The following is a 21,503-nucleotide window of genomic DNA, read 5'->3' on the forward strand; positions in this document are numbered from 1 at the left end:
TCTGATTTGTTTTTAGAGTTTTTTGCTTGCCTTTTCTTTCTTTCTTTCCAAGAATGATAAATCATCACTTCCTTGCTGACTGCTGAGGTCCCACACGTTCTGAAAAATTCAGGCAGCTTGTTTAATATCAACTTGTCTGAGCAGTGGTTATGCAGCAGTGTCTCCTTCACAGGGTTTGGATCATTTTTAAAGTGTGTTTGCAGTATATTTGTATCACATCTGGGCATTCACTCAGCAATGATTTGAAAACCGATTCATTTACCTTACTTCATCCAAAAGAAACTGGAACAGAGAACAGACTATTTAATGGCCACAATTTTATTCTCTGCATACTGTAAAGTAACAGTTTAACCTGTTGGATGAGGTGTTCCACTACCAAGTCATAGTTGTGTACACATTGATCCTGAACACTCCACGTTCTCAGGGAAAGAACTTCTGCCACCAAACCAGAAAAACCTCTTCCCTCCAAGCCCTCCCCAATTCAGTTTTACAAAAGGAACCAGTGAGGGATATTTATTCATTGTTATCTGATCCAGTGGGTATTAATTTAGCTGAAGGGCCTAACCTGCTCTAACCAGGATGTCTAACAGAAGTGTAGGTATCTCAGAGAGCAGCTTGAAAATGGGACAAGTTGGTTGTTATGGGGTGCAGAAAGAAAAGCAGGACTATCAGAAGAAGCAAAGAAAGTCGCTTCTCACCCTCCCATGCTTTCACCACTGGTTTGCTTGTACAAAAGCTTACAGGATCCTTTCCCTTCATCTGGTATATCCATACAGTCCATACCCACAGAAAGTACTAGAGGGGTAAGCCACAAACTATTTAGAAAAGTCAAGGTTGCCTTGCACCTCAGCCTAAGGCCCCCTCACTTTCCTTCTCTACCTGAAGGATTAATGTTTAATTTCAATGATCATTTAATTCACCTGGGTGTTCCTCTGCCTCTGAAAGAAAAGTGAAGTGGAGCCTGAAGAGACTATGAGTGCTGCCAGATCCAACAGGAAGGTGTAGGGCTACCTGAATACTGAAGCCTGACTTGTCTGAGGTGCATTTCCACAGAACAAACCTAATTGCAGGAAGTTATCAATACTTAGCCAAAGGAGTGACAGGGCAGGGAGGATCCAGCAAGGTCTCAATGAACAGTCCAGGATTTTTGCTCCCTCCCCTTGATGGATGTGAAAAATACGGGAAAAATGTCCTATCCTCTTCAAAGGGTTCCCTTTTCATACCAACATTTCAAAAGATCAACTGCCAATAAATTAAGACAAAACCAAAAACACTGTATGTCCTGGGGGCAAGGGAAGATGCACTCCCTCTCTGTCCCTGTCATGTCAGAAGAGCAGCTCCAACATGGCCCTCTGGGGCATACTCCGCCCTCACAGAGGCACTGGTGTGACGTAGTTAGCAGGGAAGAGACCCAGTTCCCCACGCAGACGTCCTTTCCACCATGATGGGTTGGAGCTGTCCAGGACCTCTAAGATGTCTCCACTGCGGAAGCCCAGCTCGTCATGCTCCACAGCATCGAAGTCATACAAGGCACGGACCCATAGCGTTCGCTGGAAAGGAGATAGAGACAGGCAGGGAACAATGAGCCACAACTCTTAAAAATCTTCCTCCTCTTACGCCCCAGTACATATGTTCACTAAGAGAGGACAAGCAATGCTGAAATTGAGACCATCTTGCAATTAAACCAGGAAGTGGCCAGGATGCCAGGAAGGAGGGGCCAATTTACCAGGACACCCAAGGAATGGTGGTTGGGTTCTCGGCAGCCTCAGTATATTCATGGGTATTTGCACCATAAGGTGAAAAGTCAGACTGAGAGCAGGTCCTTAGGAAACAGTGTTCACACGACTGTCTCCTCCACTCTGTAAGCCGTGGTAGGCATGTTTGAAGGCAATTATGGGAACACAGAGACGAGCTCCTGCCTGAGTCCTTGCTAGGCTGTACACTATAAGCGAATGGCTCTAGGGAGGTGGGCTGGTGTTGGTAGGGATATAGAAATGTGTCCTTGGCCAGTAGAGGACTGTGAGGGATCAAGACATCAAGAGAGCCAGTGCACAGATGAGTCTAGTGAATGTTGTAAAGAGTGATCCTTGCTCTTTCAGGTACTTCTGGGGCACAGGGGAGGGTCTTAAATCTTCTTTGGACTTTCTCTAAGGTCAGGCCCCTGAGATCAAAAGTATTTAGGAACTATTTAGGTATATCAGTTTATTTTGGGTTTGTACTTTAATGAGCACCATGGTCAGATTTTTTTCTTATGAGAACTTCATTATAAGAGACTTTGCAGTCAATCTCCCATTTTGACTGGAAATCAGATTTTAAAGGACATAACATGGGCTTCTTTTCTGGGAAATTGTTGGCACCTACACAATGGGGCATGGACAATTTGGGAGGTATATTTTGCAGGCGTAGATGGAGAGATCTGTGTGAAGACAGACTAACTTTTGCTAAATCTTCCATTCAGGGCCCTGCTTAGACATGGCTCCTAGTTATTTGGCTGGACATACAGACCTTCCTATAATTGGATTTGGTGGCTTCTAGATCACTGATGGGGTGTGGCAGGCAAGGACATGTTGTTATTCATTGCCACAGCCTCTGAGGGATAAAAGCCATTGTATTTTGAGCTGGATTATAATAAAGATTTGGTGCTTTTGCCCAAAGGAGACATGCTCCTGTTTCCCAGTTTGTTTCAAATTTCCTAATCCATTCTGTTCTCTTTCTCTTACGCTTCATAAAGTTCTACTGTGTTTCCCTTCTCTCCTTGGATCTAGGTTCTGTGGTGGTTCTGGGCTAAGCTGTACATTTCCTCAAGGAAGAGTGTGCCTTTGATCACACTCCTAAGAGCTGATGGAGAAATACTTTGGAGTTGGCACTGGAATCATGGGCTGAAGCACAGAAAGACACTGTGCTCTATGCAGGCATTCACATAGTGGGAATTTGCAGAGCAGGTGGTTACTTAAGGTCAACTGCCAGGTATGGAGAAGTCTGAGATGTCTGCAGAGACATATCTGGGATCCTGCCCACAAACACTGTGCTAAGAGGCTCTGACAGATAAAGGTGACAGGTAGGTGAGTCCCACTTTGATGGCATAGTAGGTCTGAGAGGATGTGCCAGGTTCAGACAAGTAGAACTGAGTGATGACAGGTCTTCTCAGGATTGAAGCAAAAGGTAGTGGAAGAGACAGTGTGACTGCAAGTGCATTGCAAGACAGAAGGAGCACTGTAGAATGGCATAGTATCATGAGGCAACTCTCCATAGGACTTAAAAATGAGTACTGTACATCTAGCTACTCTGCTTAGGAAGGCCTGGCTGTGGTGGGAAAGATACTTGCTAGTCCCTTGCATCGGTGGACATGAAGCCCTTCTAGGAAAGATCAATAGGTTTTCAGAAATGTCTTCTGCTGGACAGGACCCATGCTTGATCCAAATCCACGGGTGAGCTTGAGCTCATTCACAATACCCCAGATGCCTATTGTGTTGAGCTCCCGTTAAGTTCCCTCTTCTACTAAGTCTACATGTTAACTAAGACTGGCCTTGAGAACAGTCCTAGAACTATGTTTATATAACACTGTAGTCCTACCCTCAGAGTGCCCCAGAAGCAGATTCAAGTGGCTGGGATAGAGTCTTGAGATTCAGAAACATCTTCTAAGATATGTCCCAATGGGCTTAATACACTATTCTTCATGCAACCTCTGTGCAGGTGACATTGCCCAGACTGCTTGGCCATTGCTAAGGAACCCCCTGAGTTGGGCAGACGGGGACTTCCAGGTACATCACCTACCGGTGTCTGCTGGTGCAGTGGGTCTGTATGTCTCCGTTGCATAGCCGCTGCACTTCCTTGGCTGTGATCCCTTAGTCCATGTAGCCCATCTTTTCTGTCCAGACTCCCACCATATCTATCCTACAAAGACAATAGCAAGAGAAACGTCATGAACATGCTGAGATGAATAAATGAGGGGCTTTGAGAGTTATTGGTGGCCAGGGAGTCAGGGTTCAACCCTCACGTAAATCATCTTAGATGTCTGCTTCCAATACAGTCCCTGTGCTGAAGTCCTGCAAGCAGTGTCCCTCATGGAAGAGGTCACCTTAGGCTGTTCTGTTTTTGATTTTTCTTCTTAGAAGTTGAAAGTCAACTGTCCTCAGCTGTGTTCCACAGCTGCTTGGAAAAGTCATCAATGAGGGGCTTTTTTGGCCTCTGGGACTTTTGGAGAAAAACTAAGTCTGTTCTAACTCACAGGTGAAAAGCCATGCTTGCCAAGGGGACTTTTGTCAATCTGGAGTTATTATGCCCCACTCCTGCCCACTCCTTGCTCTTGCTCTGTCCCATATGCTGGTGGAATGGCAACAATGCTGATGCAGCTGACTGTATATCAGGAGGACTCACTAGTTTACTTTTTCTTTGGGCTGATCCATGCTGTAATGGGCAGGGAGCAAGCCTGAGGATCCAGTAGCCCAACTGGCCAAAAAGGAAAGAGACAAAATCAGGTTCAAAGAAAAGAAGCCATATGACCACACATCTGAAGTCATATCAACACAAATCAGCCCAGATAGACAGAGAGAGGAACTAGGCAATATCTAGGGAGCAAGTTCTCTTTTGTCTGCACAGCTGAGAGGTGCTGAGTGTCTTCATCCCTCCCGTCCCTTAGTGCATTCACTAAGCTTTTTTTATGATAACGGTGTGACAGAATCTGCTATCATGTTAGCTCAGGTTGCAGCAGTGCTTCAGTGACACAGGGTCTGATCAGCTGCGTCAACAGAGGGGAGGAAGAACAACAGCTTGCGCTTGCTGTTGCTTGTAAATAGCTTTCATCCTTGCCCTCTTGCTGCTTCCTTTGTCACACCTTACTCCTCCAAAAGCTCCCTTGGTCTCGTGTCTTTGTCAACCTAAAAGGTTGCTGAGGCTGCCTGAGACTGGAGCACAATTTGCATCTCACCTGTCCCTGCCAGAAAGTGAGTGAACTCAATCTGGCTTTGCAGCTGCAAGATTTACTACATGGATGCTTTACTCCTATGAATCTCTCTGCTCCATATCAAATGTGACTCGTGCATAGACTGTGCTCCAAAGAGTGCAGGCCCTCAGCTTTGTCAGAAGCTGTATTATTCCATCAGCAGTCCACTGACAGGCAACACTGGTTGATGAGAGAACAGCCTTTTCATGATTGTCCCTGGCCTTGCTATATGGGAGCTCTCATGCCTTAAGACACATGGCTTTGGATTTCTTCCCTTAGAAGGGCAAGTCCTCTTCCTGGATGATGCTACACTGTCTAGCTAGAGACATGAGCCAACGCCAGGAAAACTATTTCCCACCCAAATTAATCAGGAAGAACTCTGAAGATAGCAGCAGGTACTGCTGTTGTCCTCTCCATTCCTATGCAAGCAAAGGAGTAAAGAAACGTCACATATCAGGGATGCAACATGATGAAAGAGTGCAGAGAGGGCCCAGAGTAGGAAGTAGTAGGAATGTTCTGAAGAAAACCAAAGTCTCCTAGGGATACCATAGTCATTTTTCATCCCTGTGTTATGTTTTGTGGTGCTGAATGTCAGTAGACATTCAGAAAAAAGAAACACGCAACAAGGTTTCATTTGTCCTACAGACTAGAGAGGAGTTCCTGAAGACGTATGTGTGTGTGCACGTGTGCGCAAGATTTGGGAGTGTTTTTCTGTGCTCTCACTGGGTGATACTTTATGTCCGTTCCTAAGCAAACCAAGAACATGACACATTCCTTGTTTTCCAGTTTTTGGGATGGAGCACCAAAAACTCCCTAGGAGAACTCCCAGGTTCCCAGTGAAAGAGCCACTGTACTTTGACTTCTATTTTTTGCTGGCTTGTCAATCAGTCACGGATCACAGAACTAAATAAAAGCCCACATATTTATTACACATCAAAAGAGCTCCCCAGGCCAACACCATTATCGCTGCTACTCCCATATGAAGACCTAACTGACTCTACCTCCTAAAGCAGGTTCAGGGTGGCAGATTTTTGACAAAGTGACTGTTCACTCACTACCAAGCAATTAAGGCTAATGTTTCATGTGCCTGGACTTGATGTCCCAGCCCCTCATTCCTGGTAGTACCTGTTGCTGCTGTAGTATGGGGGTAGGATGCTCTACGTATCTCTTGGCTATAGAAGAATGATCTTCTCCAGCTGCTCCACCCAGGTGGAATCCTTCCCGGCCCATCCGTTCCAGGCTCCCAACACGCCTCTCCTGATGCAAGAAAGATCACAAAAGCGAGGTCAGGTTTTGCTTCCCACCACATCCTTGACTGTAGCTTAGCAATCGTTGCACACTGATTGCTACCACTACCCTTTACCTTGGAGGCTCTTCCAAAGGAAATTCCTGCCGCTCTGAACAGAAAGACAAATCAGCAATCCTGTATTTTAGATCTTTGTCATAGCCATTCCCCATCTGAACAGTTGGTAGTAATGGGAGGTGCTGGGCTGAGAATGTGGCCACTGATGTGAGGACCAGCACGGGAGCCAAGCTCTTTTTTGAAATACTGCCCTTAGACTTCATTTGTTTCTGCACTGAAATCTCTATATTACTATCATTCTATCATATGGCTGTAGCATCTAGAAATTTGAATTGTGAACAGAAACCCCACTGTGATGAGTGCTAAACATACCCTGCTGAGCCCATCACCATAACAAATGTATGGAGTGTTTGCCAAAGCAAACTTGACTCCTGTTCTTTCATTTGCCTGTCTGCATCTTGGAGCAAATGCTGTTCTCTTCCCCTTCCTGCTCATAGTCAGCCCAAACAGGTTGTTTTACTGATATACATGCATACAGTCTTCCTTTCTCCTTCCCCAAACAATTCTTCGCTGTGATCTCTCTCTCATAGGTCCCATAGCCTCTATTTTATACCTTACTAATGTATTTTTAAAGCTCTGCGTAAGTGGTCTAGAAGGAGACAACAACACAAGCCCCTTCTTCAGACTGAAAAATAAATCATCTCTTTTAGAGGCAGCAAGAATGACCCACATGCAGCCTATAAAACTTTACTGCTGCCATGAGCAAGTCACGTACTTTCTGCTTTGCCTCTACCTGCACATCCTGGTAATTTAAAACCAGAATTTGTTTCCCAGTAAAGCAGGACTTTGGTTACTGCAGTTACCAGGCATGTTCTCTCCCAGTACTGTGTGTGCAGCACATAGCAGTCTCTATTATGTCATTTGCTTGTTCCCCTGGCACAAAATCAGGCATTCATTGGACTAGGATTTCCCTGCCTTTTCAAACATCTACTACATCTTCCCTGAATGCACAGCTTGTTCCCATATCTGCTATGTTCTTCTCAGCAGTACTTTTTGGTTCCCACCAGCCACTGCTCCAGGTTCTGCCCTTGGTTCCTCCATACTCCTTACTGTGTTTGCTCAGTAACAGAAGATGGATGATTCTTCTGAGCAGACAAACTTTCAACTGTAATAACAGCTGCACTCTGAGTACGTTCAAGGACACTGGGAAACCAGACTCAAATTCTTCTCAGACACAACCTACCAGTCAGCGGTGTACCTGCCCTTATGAAATCTAGGCATTTCAATAAGGTAAGTCCTGCTTCCCTTGGATGTGTAAGGCATCTTAGAATTTCAGCTCTGGGGCCTTAGGACAGCTTTAGCAAAGCACCTCTATGCAGATTTGCAGCACTGCCTATTGCTATCTGAAACAGAATCAGAAAATTCTGCTCCATTATATAACTGTACATACCACTAAATCCACTAAAAATCTATGTCGCAGGACCCACCAGTGTAGTGATGTGACTGGGTTTCCAAGGACAGACCATCCCCTCTACCCTGAAACATTTTCATGGGCTGAATTCCTTCCACAGAAAGGTTTCTTACTGAGAAACTCCTAAGGATAGTTTGTGTTTACCTTCTCATCTCGGCTGTTGTCCCTCAGGAAGATCTGCTTCTGCCTGGAGATGGAAGTTGTCTTGTAGTAGTCCACCAGCTTGTTTAGTGAGTGGAATTTCTCTGTCCACAAGTAATAGTTACCCTTTGAATCCCTCATCACTTTGAAGTGTTGCACATCATCTTCATGCCTGGATCCAATTGGAAAAGACATCATCAACCAGATCGCACTTTTATCTTTTTTGAAAAAGTATATTCCAGAAGGGTATGAAAGCTTCTTGCTTGGCCAAATCTAGACTTCTGGAAAGTAAAGCAATGGCAGTCCTTGTGTGTACCGAACCTAGATGTGGCTCTACATTTCAAAAGACTCATCAGCTTACAAACATGGAGTGCTGCAGGGCTGCCCAGTCACAAAGCACTATCAGAACAAAGTGCAGGGTTTTAAAGCCTCTCCTTTGAAATAGAGGACAAAAGAACTTCCAGGGCCAGAAATAGCTAATAACTTTATTCTGTACTTTGTATGACAGACAAAAGTGCAGTTGTAGTTTACCCACTAGCCTCTGCAGGTTCCTGTTAACATCCAGTCTGCGTTGACTGTAAGAGTGACTGCATTGACTATACCTTTTCACAGGCATCACCGCTACTTACAGACATAGTCACATGAAGCCATACACCGAGTTTTATAATTGTGTAGTATCTAGTGTAATACTAGATTACCACTGGTCATTCTCCCTACCCAAAATAATTTAAAAAAAGGAATTATTAGTTGCTGTTACAAGCCAAATTAACAGACTCAACCTCCTGCCTCTGCTTCCCCCTATGACTCCCCTCCTGTTACCATTTGTCTGATTTGAACAATTCCTCTTTGCACCGGATGTGATCTGGTTTTGGTACCCTCCTTCTTGCTCTGTGCAACTCCAGGAACTCAAAACACTGGTCTCAGAGGCTACATCTGCACAAATAAACTAAACGTGGACCAGGCAGGGACTGAGTGCTATCCTGGGGTGCTACAGTCACACAAGCTGTTAAAGTTTTAGCATGGGTTTGGTCTAAACCAAAAAGCCCTCCCCTAGATAGTGTTGGGCCATGGTTAGGGGGACAGAGTGGACCAGGAACTGTTTGCAGTGAGCTGCTTGAATACAGCTGTTCTGTTCTGTGGGGTGAAGAGTGTTTGGACATATGGACCTGAGCTCTGCCACATTGTTTGACCTTGGGGCCAGAGAAAGAGCCAGATTTTACTTAGTTTATTGGTGTAGATGTAGCCAGAATGTTTTCCTGAATTCCTCCCAGATACTTTTTGAGCTCCCTCAGAATCAGAAAGTACACACTGCTTGAAAAAGACATTGCTAACCACTACTCTAATTTAAAATTGTTTATCAATTGTTTGACTGAAAATTGGGAAAGTAACCACCATTTAAGAGTTCTGCTTGGAAGCAAATGCTCTGAGAAGGGATGGGCTACAATAAGTTGCTGAAATACAGCTGGGCTGCAAGCAACTAAAAGCCATTCCTGTCCAATGGCTGTTTAGTGACCTGTGGAAAATAAGTTAACAATGTAATAATTATCTCTTAATGAGTAGTAGTGGAATTCTTGGATTCAGTAACCAGAGCTGTCAGGGAAATAAAACAAATGGAAGGCACATGTTTTGCACTGTGGAGATGTCCCATGTACCACGCTGCTTTGCTGTAGCTCTTTCAGAGAAGCAGGTCACCAAGGGATGCAGCTTTGGAATGGGGCATTCACTGTGTCACTTGAAAAGAGGCAGAAACATTTGGGAATCAGATGCCTAATTTATTCTCATTCACAACACAGCAGCACTGCCAGTGACTGGCAGCATGCAAACTTCTCAAGAGGCTACATCACATTAGGAATCCTGTCAAGAGAAGGCTAGGGACACCATTAAACAGGAAAAGAAGCAGGAAAATGCTGTGAGAAGCAGATACCTGACAGAGATGGAGAAGTCACCGTGAGAGTTCTGACTGGCTCGGACGATGAAGGAGCCAACTCCTTTGCTCATGAGGATGTTCTCTGCTTCGTGACGGGATATCCTCTCATCAAACCAGCTGTGAAGCGGGAAAAAATCATGGAGACATGAATAAGGAAGTTGAGTTAAGGTAAGAAACAAGAAAGTTGAGGGTAGGGAGAATGTGAATAAGCAGGGTGGAGAAAAGACAAAACAAAAGGATCAGAGGAGCCCACATGACTACTCCCAGTGGCCATGTACATGCTAAGGTAAAGGGTTTTGATGGGTGCAGACCATTTTCTTTGAGCAGTAAAAGCACGTAGATGCAAAGAGAACAATGTAAGCTTTGGCCTGCTAAGAAGCAACACTCAGCTGAAACTGTAATTACAGGCACAGTACAGTAAAGGTGTTAGTCAAAGAAATTTTAAATTACAAATGTGTATGTATACATATATATATACACATAATTCTCAGACATATACATCAAATTGCTTTTGGTAAACTGATTGAAAATTACTGGACTGTGATGGATATATTGCAAGGGGGGAAACATAAATTTTTAGCAGAAGCAAGCCATGAAAGTTTTAATACTAACAAATTGGTTCCTGCAAGAGTTATAATACCACAAAATTGAAGAAACACAGAATATATAAACATACTTATGTAAATTTATCCAGGCATAACAAACAATAGTATAAGGCACTGGACTAATAATGAGAAAGTCACCATAAATAATAAAATAATACAGTGTCAATAGGAATTTTTCAGTAGAGAAAAAAATTGTCATGTACACTCATATATGTCCACTCCACAGCTAATAAGATATACAATCTGCAGTATTCTGCTTTTACGTAATGCTTAATTGCCTGTATTGCATTAAAATTAAGGACTGATAGTTTCATAAGCTCTATCATTTCCACTTTTGAGTCTTACTATCATCACAGTTTACCTATGTATCATTAGCAAAGGGAAATCAGACTTAAATCAGCATTCATAACCGGTCTCAGTGATTACTTGACAAGACAAAGATGGGGAAAAACAGCCATCAAAAATAGGAGATGGCTTTCTTTCCTACATCTGGTTCTAACATCTGGCCTGAACTGCTTCAAAGTGCAGACCTGCTACTCTTAGAAAAGCATTCAAAGTGGAAATATTCTTCATAGCTCTTGCACAGAGAAAGCATCGTGAGAAAAATGTGTGTGAAAAAAGAAGTTGCTAGTGTCCCTGCATGATGCCACAGCCCTGTGAAAGAGCAAACAAGAACAACCGACTGGGAGATCTTGTCCCCCTGGGGCCCAAAAGTACAAGCCCATATTTGTACAGCAAACTAATAATGTCCTTCAGCTCAGCCAAGCAGGCTGGCTTATGTCCAAAAAGGCTGGTAAGTGCCATCTCCAAAGGGGACAGTGGCACTTATTTGTAACCACAAAATCAGTGTACACTCCCAGTTTGCCTGCTCAGAGCACCAGTGTGTTACAGCTAGCAGTACTGGGCTTGGTGCATGCTCTGCCTGTTCTCTCCTGAAATGCTGCAGCACTTTTTCAGAAGAGGAGAATTAGAGGGGCTTCAGGGAGCTTTTCCGCCAACTGAAAGGAAAAGGTTGTAAAAATGCCATGTGTTGTCATGCATTGTATTTATGGCATGGGGTTGGACAGCCCATTTAAACATGGATTTAAACACCTATCAGTCCTCTCTGAAAGTGCAGTGCCATCTACTCAGTGGGAAGAGAGAAATGAAGGTATGACTGTCCTCTGAGAGATCTATGTTTGGGTGTGCAGTCACGAAACGTGGAGAAGGGGGGGCGGGTGTGTGTCTGCGTGCGTGTGGGAGCGGGGTGGCATGTCTGGTCTATCATCTCTGTCAATCCATGAGTAACACCAGCTGTCACATTTCATGTAGCATTGCACTGACCTCTAGTGTAGTGAGAGAAAGGCACACACGCTTTGCAGGGGGGAGGGAATGCGGATGGCAGGGTGGGGAAAAGGGTAACTTAACATGTAGTTAAGAGTCGGGGAGGGGGGAGGGGAATGACATTTTTATTATTCATTTTCAGAGATCTCTTGCTCTTCCTTTTCTGCTTAGCCTCTGTTTCTGTTGCCAAGACTTCACATCATGACTATTCTCCTTCTGTCCGAGATCTAAATGCAGTTCCTGCCACATCCCAGTGACAGCCCTCTGAGCAACAGTAACAAAGGAGTCACTTGGGAGTGATAAGAGAGCATTGAGAACCATTCAGCTCTGAAAGAACAGAGGATGCTTCCGGGTAGGAATAAGGTGCTCTGGCAGAACTGTGTACAGCATTATGGCAATCCTTGCTGGCCTTAAATTGTAGTATGTTATAACCAGTGCTTCCTCTGTTAAGTCTTCCTTTGTGCACGCACGCACACATGCTCTTGACAGCACTCTGTGGAAAAGTGCAATGGTGGTGCACACAGTTTCTGTGACACTTACGGGGGAACGTGAAAATCAATGAAGTTCTTAGGAACGTAGCCCTCTTGACTTCTGAGCTCAGCCTTGTACCATTCTTCCTGGGAGCTCAAAACCTGCAATGGAGAGATGGATGTAATAAACATGTCTCCCAAGAAAGGCAAAAGTTACCAAGCTTCTGGCAGAAACCTAGAATTTCTTGTAAGAATAGAACTCCACATAGGCTCTACTTCCCACCCACCACGCAGCAAGGTTAGTGGCTGATGACCACTTCAGAGCAAACAAAGCAATAAAAAAGGCCAAGTAGAATTAGAGGGATTGCTTGTTAACTTTATCCCTTCATCTGAATGCTTGTCGAGGTGGCTGGGGATGTCGTCTGCATGTCTCTGTTGTCCGTGAAATGGAGAAATTCAGCTCTGAAGGACTTAATAGGGGTTTAAGGAGTTCTCTGTGCTCCTTTTAATAGTTGGTACGGGAACATCTCAGTTTCATAAGGGAGGGAAAAAGAAAAAATCTGTGAAAACTCCTCTGACATGTATGGCTATGGAGGGATATATAGCTGTATCTCTGGGTGTGTGTGCGTTATGACTACACTGATGTTACCATGTGCTCTCACATGTCATTTCACAAGAGATTATTTAGCGGGTTAAGTCTTCAGCTACCCTGAGCTTTGCCAAGGTACATAATAGGAGGAGGCAAAAAGTATTTTAAAGCCACTAATACACTTAAGAGATTGTACGATAGCAGGAAGCCAGCCCACAGCACACACTGGAGCAGCTTCAAGTGTGCTCACATTAATATTGACTGTAATGGCCCTCAGGGACTGCACTGCTGACCAGGGACTGCCCAAATTCACTGCTCCCTGGCTGATGGCCCCTGATATAGCCCAAAGCTAGAGGAGAGAGGACAGGGATACAATCATATTGTGATTTTACTGCAAGTGTTGTGGTCTTTGGTGTTTTGTTTGACATTCCAACTCCTGGGACAGAAATCCACTTCATGAAGTAGAACACATTTCTGTTCTCTCTCATTTTGGAGAGGAGCCTGAAAGCATGAGCCATGACAGTTTTAAAAGGAGAAAGCAAGTAGAAAAGACTTAATTTAAAATCTATTGTTAACGATAATAATACTTGTTTTGTAGGCCAATCTCATGTTTTTGGGAGCCTAACGCACATTCTAATTGCTTGGTGTTGCCAACAGGATGTTACTGTCTCTGGGGCCAATTCTCCATTTCCTTGCCTGCCACATAGGCCTTTTTAATGCATTTGGATACAGAAAGGTTGGGGAATAGAAAGCTGAGTTCCCTGCTTGTACAGTCACTGCTTCCCCCATCCCGGGGTGCTGGATGAAGGCTCTTTTTTGCTGCTGTGGCCAACCAAAGGGGATGATAGCTGCTCCCTTCTCATGCTCAGGCCCTGCTCTGTTGGCAGCAAAGTTTCCAGAAAGACCCACCTGCTGGTTCTTGGTGCAGGGCTGGCAGGTTTCTCTCAGTGTGTCATCCTCTCAGAGAAGGATGTGGGGGGGGGGTGTGAGAGGGTGGATTTCCTCCTGTCACTGCTGGTTGAGGGCCTCATGTTTCCTGTTTTCTAATCTCTACATCAATACTGTTCATCTTATCTCCTTTATAAATCAGAAAAGACAGCCAGCAGGTTGTGCAGGCAGCAGGAGGGGGCTCATGATGGGGTATGTGTGCATATGCCAGAAGGAGAGATGTTACTCAGGCTAATTTACTGTTACTACTGCTTGAGCAGCTAAGGTGTTATTTTGTTTACCTCAAGGATGTTAAAGCAAGAGGCAGTGTGACTTTTCTGGTAGTAAAGTCTCTGTGATAACTAATAATAATATTGATGTGTAGTGTTATTTGACACTTTTCATCAGTAGCTTCCAATGTACTTTGAAAGGAAGCTCTGGCTTATAATGATTTTACAGGAAGGGAAATGGAGCAACAGAAGGAAAAGCGATCTGGCCAACAGCATCACCCCAGCCAGCAACTTGATAAACCCATGGCCTCCCGAGGAAGAAAATATCAGGTAAAGATCACAAGACAGTAGGGACCTCGGGACTACTCTTGAGCTAAGAAAGAATTAGGAATGAGATTTTTCATCTATGCTGAAGAGAGGCAGTGATTTCTCCGAAACACTTCTTACAGCTGTCTGGAAAAACTTGGTCTTTGACCTTAATGAGTTCTGGATGCCATCAGCTTTGCCTAAGCTTCAAGAATTAAAAGTGCAGTAACATAAACAATGGTGGTGATGGAAGAGGCAAGGCTGAGACCCAGTATCTGGCTATTAAGTGGAATAGCTGGGACTGTACAGGGAGACAGTGAAGGCTCCCTGGCTGAACAAGGGTTTAGATCCTATTTTGTACAACATCCCTTTGGACAGTGGAGGAGTTAAGGCCTTAGAGAGGAGTTATACTCAGGCATTTTCAACTGAAACAGAACTGCTACGCTGGAGGCTGAGAACTGGATGAATAATTAGGGTGGAGCAGCATGTGACTTCATCTGTGGGAGAACAAGAACTGTTCTACCATAACACATGCAAATCAACTTTAAAGAAATTCTCACATGGTCTGCATTGTATATGATCAACTCTACTTTTGCCATTGCCACACCGCTAAATTCCTACAAGGGTGCATATAACCTTATTAGCCCAGGACCTCTTAAACTCTTTCATTATGTGTGTAACAGACTGTCTCATGGACTTTTCCTTTTCTATTTGCAATTGCCTAACGCCCCTGTGGCCACTAACAGTAATTACTTGCTGTGAAAAATTAGATATACGTTCTATAATGCATGGTAACTACCTTTTAGACAGTTTAAGAGCTGGAAGTAAAACCAACAGCAATCTCTCTGGACCACACTCATCCTGCCTGCCTTTAAACATAGTCATCCTAAATGTAGTCACCCTAGACTACCTATATAGTCAATGAAAACAGACAGGACCCTCAAAATCTGTCTACCAAAGAACTGGATCTCTGTCCCAGCAAAGATACTTAACCTTCCCTGCTGACTACTGGAGGACTGTAGGGCAACTAAATTCATAGTTTAGGGACATAAAATCAAGTGGAGTGGACACAGACTCAAGCGATGCGGGAATTGTTGGTTGACATACAGCAAGCCCTATGGGAGATGAGTATTCTGCATTTGTATCCCAGTTTGTAGATATCTGTGTTCATCTATTTTGTCAAAGCAAGTGGGAGCACAGAAAGATCTGGCAGCATTCTCAGAAATGCTGTTTAGTCAAGCCTGGGGCTGCACTTACCTTCAGCATATCCCCAGCTTGGAAGCTCAACTCATCCTCTCCTGAAGCACTGAAATCAAACTTGGCGATGGCTTCCATACTGTGTCTTGGTGGCAGAGCAAAGCTGGAATAAATACATACTTGTCAAGATCTTTGAGCTGCTGGGACTGCTGAGTCCTCTAGAAACCTTACAGGCAATGCTGTGATTTGTACATGGATGAGCATGCACCAACCATTGGTAGACATTAGTTACTAGACATCAAAAGACAGCAGGTACCAGAGATGCCACGGTCAAGAGGCTATAATTAGCTCAAGTCAGTAGTTTAAACAACCCATTGTGTATGCTCATTCCAACAGATCTCTTTGCAGCAATCTCACGGAGAAGCTTGCACACATCACCAAAATAAGCTGGTAGCAGGGAAAAACATTCTGTATAGACCAACCACCACTCTGTCACAGTTCCCAATAAAGCAAGTGACTCTGTTATGCAATAAAAGAATGCATTTGCCCTCTTCAGTGACTTACTCCTTCTCTCAAAAGAGAGACAAATTGCAGACAAAATGAACAGCCAGCAATAAATACAATTTTTTCTTGGACAGGGGCCACAATACTGAAGGTTGAAAGAGACTTTTCTCTGTGATGGCTTAGTATGGGCGACCACAACTTTCAGCTAGGAAAAACTGTTTGCAGAAAGGCTGTATTCCCTATGTTGGAGCAGGCAGAGTGTGAAACTGTAGCACTGTCAAGTTTAAGGCATGCACTTACCCTACCTCTCAGTGTTGGTAACCCAGGAGCCTGAAATCTACCAGACAGCCTACAAGCCAAAGCCCGCTTTTCATCAGGGGAGCAGATGTGGCAGGGGAAGTAGCAACATGAGTGTTACTTCTTCACCACTTCCTGCTCATGTAACTCAGATGTACCCCAGCAGGACCACTTCTATCATCAAGAGAGTTACTCATTTCCCATGGCTGGCTCGTGTACCCTGCAGCCCAGCGGTGAGGCTGCCAGTGCCAAGACAAGAAATAGCTAGGCAGCACCACATTAAGCAAGTGCATTGCTGGTAGATGGTCTCGCAGCACAGCGTGTGAAGACCATCAGATAGCTCCAATATTGAAGTAACTTTTACTGTTACTAAGGTAGGTTTGTCTGGGAACAACGATCCTGAAGCCAAAGGCTCCATTACTGAACTTTACCTCTCAGAAAAACACCCAGACTTTACGGTTTGAGAAGTGCCAACTTGCCTGATCCAAAAAATTCTTAACCAGAAAGCCCTAGAAAGAAACTGTATGAACAACCCTAGTTAGGGGGACTATTTCTTGTCTCCTGTTAGAACTGAGACAAGATCCCCAAAATATAAAGCGCTGATACTGAGCAAGGTCCAAAATTATGCCACTTTAAATCAGCAGGCTACTGTAACCATCATCTGCAGTATCTGCTGTAAGCTTCCTGCTTTGACACACAACCCAGGGATTTAACTACCTGTGTACCAAGGATCCAGGGTCCAGCTCTGATACAGCACAACTTGAATTAAATTGAGAGAATGAGCTGGGAGAAAGTCTGCAGGGCAAAAATTATAGACAGAGGTAGGGCTGGTGAGACAGCACCAGTAGTAGCTCAGGGATTCAAGAGGAAAAACACCAACATGAAAAGATATAAAATCTCAGAGGAAAAACAAAACCAGCAGAGGCTTAGTTGGGATAGTCAGTCTAGCTGAGGACCAGTCATGAATCATGGGGGTCACTGAGTTGAGCTGTCAGTGCCATCAGTCCTGACCTAGCTGGTGGCAGGTGGCAATCATGGAGGCTGACTCTTCCTCCCGATTGATGCCTGCCTCACCAGCAAAGACTCTTTGGGTGCCTTTACACAGGTGAGGAGTATGCTAATACTTAGCCTAATATTTCATTAAGATCTAGCTAGCTTCTGTGTGTGTTAACTGTATAAAGCAGTTATTTATTGGCTAAGTTGAGTATTTCTGGCTTGCATGGTCCCTTTGCACTTGACTAAAGATGCCCGGATAAAGCAATCCACAAGAGGGGCTGTAACATCACTGGAGATCAGTTCTGAGCTTTGTTACATCTCATTTCTAACTATAAAAAGATCTTCACATGCTTCCTATTGGATTCTGTTAGCACCCTCTTTTTTGCTGCTTATAGGTGAATTTGTATTCATGTGACTGATGTGAGCTATGCAGCACCAAGGCAAATTTTTTAGCAGTCCACAGACAGCAATGCTCGTTCAGCATGAACCTGTCCTGCAGCAACTGGGGTTTTTTCAGTGTTGGGGTCTCCCATGTAGGTTGGAGTACATAGCTCATACACCTGCTATTGCAGCTTGCTGCCTTAGGGTTTTGTCAATACACATCAATACTGAACTATAACGCCCTATGTTTTACCAATGTGCTTTATTCTCAGTCTTCAGCTTTCCAACTAGTCAATTTTCACCCTCTTCGCTCTCTGTCAACTTACTGATGCGTTTTAATTCTTACTTTGGATACCCTTTGCAGATTTGCAAATATAGCTTAGGTTCACCCTCTGATTGCCCCACTCTTATTCCAGGTATAGGTGTAACTCTGCAGATACAACTCAGGCCTGATCTGAGAACTGTCATTTATTCTTGCACTGACAGTTTTGAAGCTTCAGTCTATAACCTCTCACAGCCAGTGTGAGCCCCTTGTGTGCTAAGAGAGCATATGGGTATTAAATCGGAGGGCACTTAACCATCAAGGGAACTAGTTAAACAATGATACTCTTTCATGGAAGAGAACTGAAGACTGAAGGAGAATTACTTTAATAAGGGATGTTTTTCAGTGTTTTATCTTGCAGCAGTGGGCTGCTGTGGAGAGATCAGAGCCAACAGTGCAGATGAATCCTGGAACTCCTAAGTGCAGAGCATTAATCCCAGCTTGAGAAAAAAACACACTTGAAAACAATAAACTGTTTAAATACAAATCCTGTCTTTGATTTTTGCCCCTTAGTCACACAAGAGACAGTGGGGGTTCTCTCTGCAGGGGGCAAGAGGGGAGAGAGCCTTGCATTTTTCCAAATCCCAAACGTTAAAGATGCTATTGGAGATGTGACCCCCTCAAAAGGAGAATGGTTTGTGAAACAGTTAAAATCTCCTCTCTCACCTCCTTTTCAATTTCAGCAATCCCAACCTCGGGGAGAGACCAGGAGACAGATACTTCTTCAAACAATCTAACACATGGATTAAATGTGCTTTTCATTGCCAGCGGCTGGATTTAGAAGTGAGTCAAATACCATACACAGTGTTGGCTCTGTTGATAAATCAGCAATGCAGTAATGCTGTGGCCTTAAGCTCTTCCCCCACCAACTACTAAAGCAACACTAGCCAATAATCCTGTCTTTGAACTCCAGCCTACCACTTTTCATCACCTGAACTTCAAACCAGTTCTGTTTTTCTGATCCTGTTCCTCCCTCCATCTGTAACTCGAGAATCCTCACTCCACGTGGGTCAGTGCTGGACCCTCATGAAAACTCCCCTGCCAGGGGCCCATTCTTTCCCTCTCTGCATGTGCGTGACTTTGAGTACCACCCCACGACACACAGAGACAGGAATGTTTTTGTTATTGTCATAACTTACATTTCTCAAGCACCTTTTATCCCAAAGTACAGCACTATGCTTTGCAGACTGAGCCTGCCAGATTCCGCTTTTAACTGTCTGGTGCAATTCCTTTAAGCTTTCGAGTAACCAAGGACAATTTTAGACTGTGCATAATGTTCTGTGTGCAAATCACCTTTGTACAGAGTTTAGCATGAAGTCTACGCAATGTTCAAAGGAGGATTTTTCAGTTCTGATTGTGAATTGACCAGTACCCTCCATTTTGTGCTGGCTCTCTGCATGGAGGTGAATTTTCTCTGTGGTTCCCCATTGTAACGAGGTGGATCCAAGGGGCATAAGGCTACTGCAATTCTATGGGACTGGTGCAGCAGAAGATTCATAAAAGAGAAAAGCAGCGTGGCTTTGAGAGCACTAGGTAGGTATTTTAGTTTGGCAGAATGCCATTGCCTGAGCAAGAATCTCTCTGTTGATGAAAACAGCCAAGGCCTAAATCATGTCAGCAAGCAACATAGTCTGACAGCAGCATCCCAAAGAGTTTAACACTGTTACCCTACACCAAGTTGGGTCAAAATTCAGTAATAACAATGCCAGGGAAGGTCACCACCTCTGAAGAGTTTACCACTCAGGGACTGCCCAGGCTCAGCCCTGCTCAATCTCACATATTAACATCACAGGAGGGCATAGTTGCAACAACGTGCCCGCTTAAAGGAGCCCTAAGAACAAAATTTTTTATTTTTATGCCTGCACCACGCACTTCTCCAGCCTGCAGCTCCATCCAGTGAGGTTTTGCACTGCGATATACAGCACAAGCTACTGTGTCTTTGTTCGGCTCTGCAAGAACAACGTATCGGACTGATGAGCAACCACGGACAAAATTCAACCCTGAACATCTGTACAGAAACTCCAGATGACATTTCAGCAGCAACAATGGAGAAGGGACCCGTTATCTAGAAGAGCTGTGACAGATAAAAGCGTTGTTTTCACCAGCTAAGCCACATACAAGTGGCGCGGGAATATTTTGTTCCAAAAACACAAACCTCTTGCTATGGAGTTAATGGTGCAGCTCCACTGACTGTCAGTGATAAGAGGGTAACATTTATAAGGGAGAAGAAGTCATTAAAACACTCAGCACTGTTGCATTTAAGTCTTGACTATCCTGCCATCCAGAGCAATGCATAGCACTTGGGCTGAGCCTCTGTTCTCAAAATAAACTTCCTAGGAATCGGATTCACAGAACAAACAAACTTTCAGGACTCTATAACCAACAGCACTTTGTAAGAAATGCGCCAGACTAGGATGGCACTTAATCTCCCTGGGGAACCTGGGTCTTCTGTGCTGCTTCCAGTCATGATGGAGTAGAGCTGTGCAATACTATGGGAAGCCTGTACAACAGCAGCCCCAAAGAGTAGCACAGTACCGCGCAATATTGTGAGAGTATAAAATCATGAATCTTCGCTGTGCTGGAAGGGCTAGTGAAGAGAACTAAGGTAGGGGGGAACACCTCCTTCTACTTGCCCACCTCCCCCCATCAGTTTCCAGCTGGTCAGATTTGACTGAGGCACAGGGATTTGTCCTACAAAAGCACTGCCCTGTTGTGGAAGCTGATGAACAAGATGGCACTGGGATCCCATGCTCTTCCCCTACTGCGCAGTACTTTACCTTTCCTTCCAAACCCCCTCTTTCCTCCTTAGTACCTTTCCCACACAGCTCCCCCCACTCAAGTCTCAGAGCCACGCTCGCCCATACCTTGTAGCAGCTCTCCTCTCTTCTGGCACTTTGCTTGAAAGCAAGAGGCGTGTTACCATCTAAGAGAAGGAAGAGAAGGAGAGCTCAGCCTGTATCAGGCTCCTCCCTGCAGTGACAGTGTGCCACATCAGTAACAGGTCCACATGTGTGGACGAGGACAGTCAGGAGTGGGCATGGGGGACAGAGGCACAGAATAGCATCTATCGAAGGACAGAGTGGGGCATGGACAATTATCGGTCTCTAATGTTGGAAATATTTGGTACACTGCATATTTAAAATGGTGGTGTCAGTTCAAAAGGACCTGCCCTTTGCTGCTGCCTCAGCCCAGGCTGGTTTAACAGCTGAATAAAGGAGAGTACTGTCCCTCAAAAAGTGCAAGTTCTACCCAAATAAAGAAAACAGAAAAGAGCACAGATCTGGTAAGTTAAATGAGAAACCATAATAGGTCTGTTGAAAAGCATATCTTGAGGAACAAGTAGCTGAAGACATAAAAACATGTAATAAAATTATTTTCAAAGACAACTGAAGCAGGAAGCCTGCCAGAGTGTCTGTAGGGCTGACAGATGATTGAGATGTAAAGAGAGTGCTCAAAGAAGATAAGGATGAAGCACAAAAGCTAAATGAATCCTCTGCATCCATGCATCTTCTGTAGGGATGTAAGGAGTTTCCCACACTGGGGTTTTCTTTGCAGAGAAGAGCCAGGGGAAC

General features: G+C 44.4%; 1 protein-coding gene across 4 annotated transcripts in view; it reads right to left on the minus strand.

Annotated features, from left to right (window-relative positions):
• Positions 1–302: 302 nt before the first annotated feature.
• Positions 303–21,503, minus strand: part of GRAP2 (GRB2 related adaptor protein 2) — a 135,267-nt gene continuing 114,066 nt past the window's right edge. For 2 of the 4 annotated variants that reach the window (XM_054813375.1, XM_054813373.1), the window contains exons 2-8: positions 15,492–15,594; positions 12,253–12,344; positions 9,782–9,901; positions 7,861–8,029; positions 6,068–6,199; positions 3,775–3,894; positions 303–1,550 (exon numbers count right to left, since the gene is read on the minus strand). In XM_054813375.1, coding sequence (XP_054669350.1) covers positions 1,371–1,550; positions 3,775–3,894; positions 6,068–6,199; positions 7,861–8,029; positions 9,782–9,901; positions 12,253–12,344; positions 15,492–15,569 — 891 coding nt within the window. In that variant the 5' untranslated portion in view covers positions 15,570–15,594 and the 3' untranslated portion in view covers positions 303–1,370. Of the gene's footprint in view, positions 1,551–3,774; positions 3,895–6,067; positions 6,200–7,860; positions 8,030–9,781; positions 9,902–12,252; positions 12,345–15,491; positions 15,595–18,597; positions 18,726–20,795; positions 20,845–21,503 lie in introns of those variants that run through there. The other 2 variants (XM_054813372.1, XM_054813374.1) reach the window with 2 other exon arrangements.

Source organism: Grus americana, chromosome 1 (genome assembly GCF_028858705.1).
Source record: "Grus americana isolate bGruAme1 chromosome 1, bGruAme1.mat, whole genome shotgun sequence".
NCBI lineage: Eukaryota > Metazoa > Chordata > Aves > Gruiformes > Gruidae > Grus > Grus americana.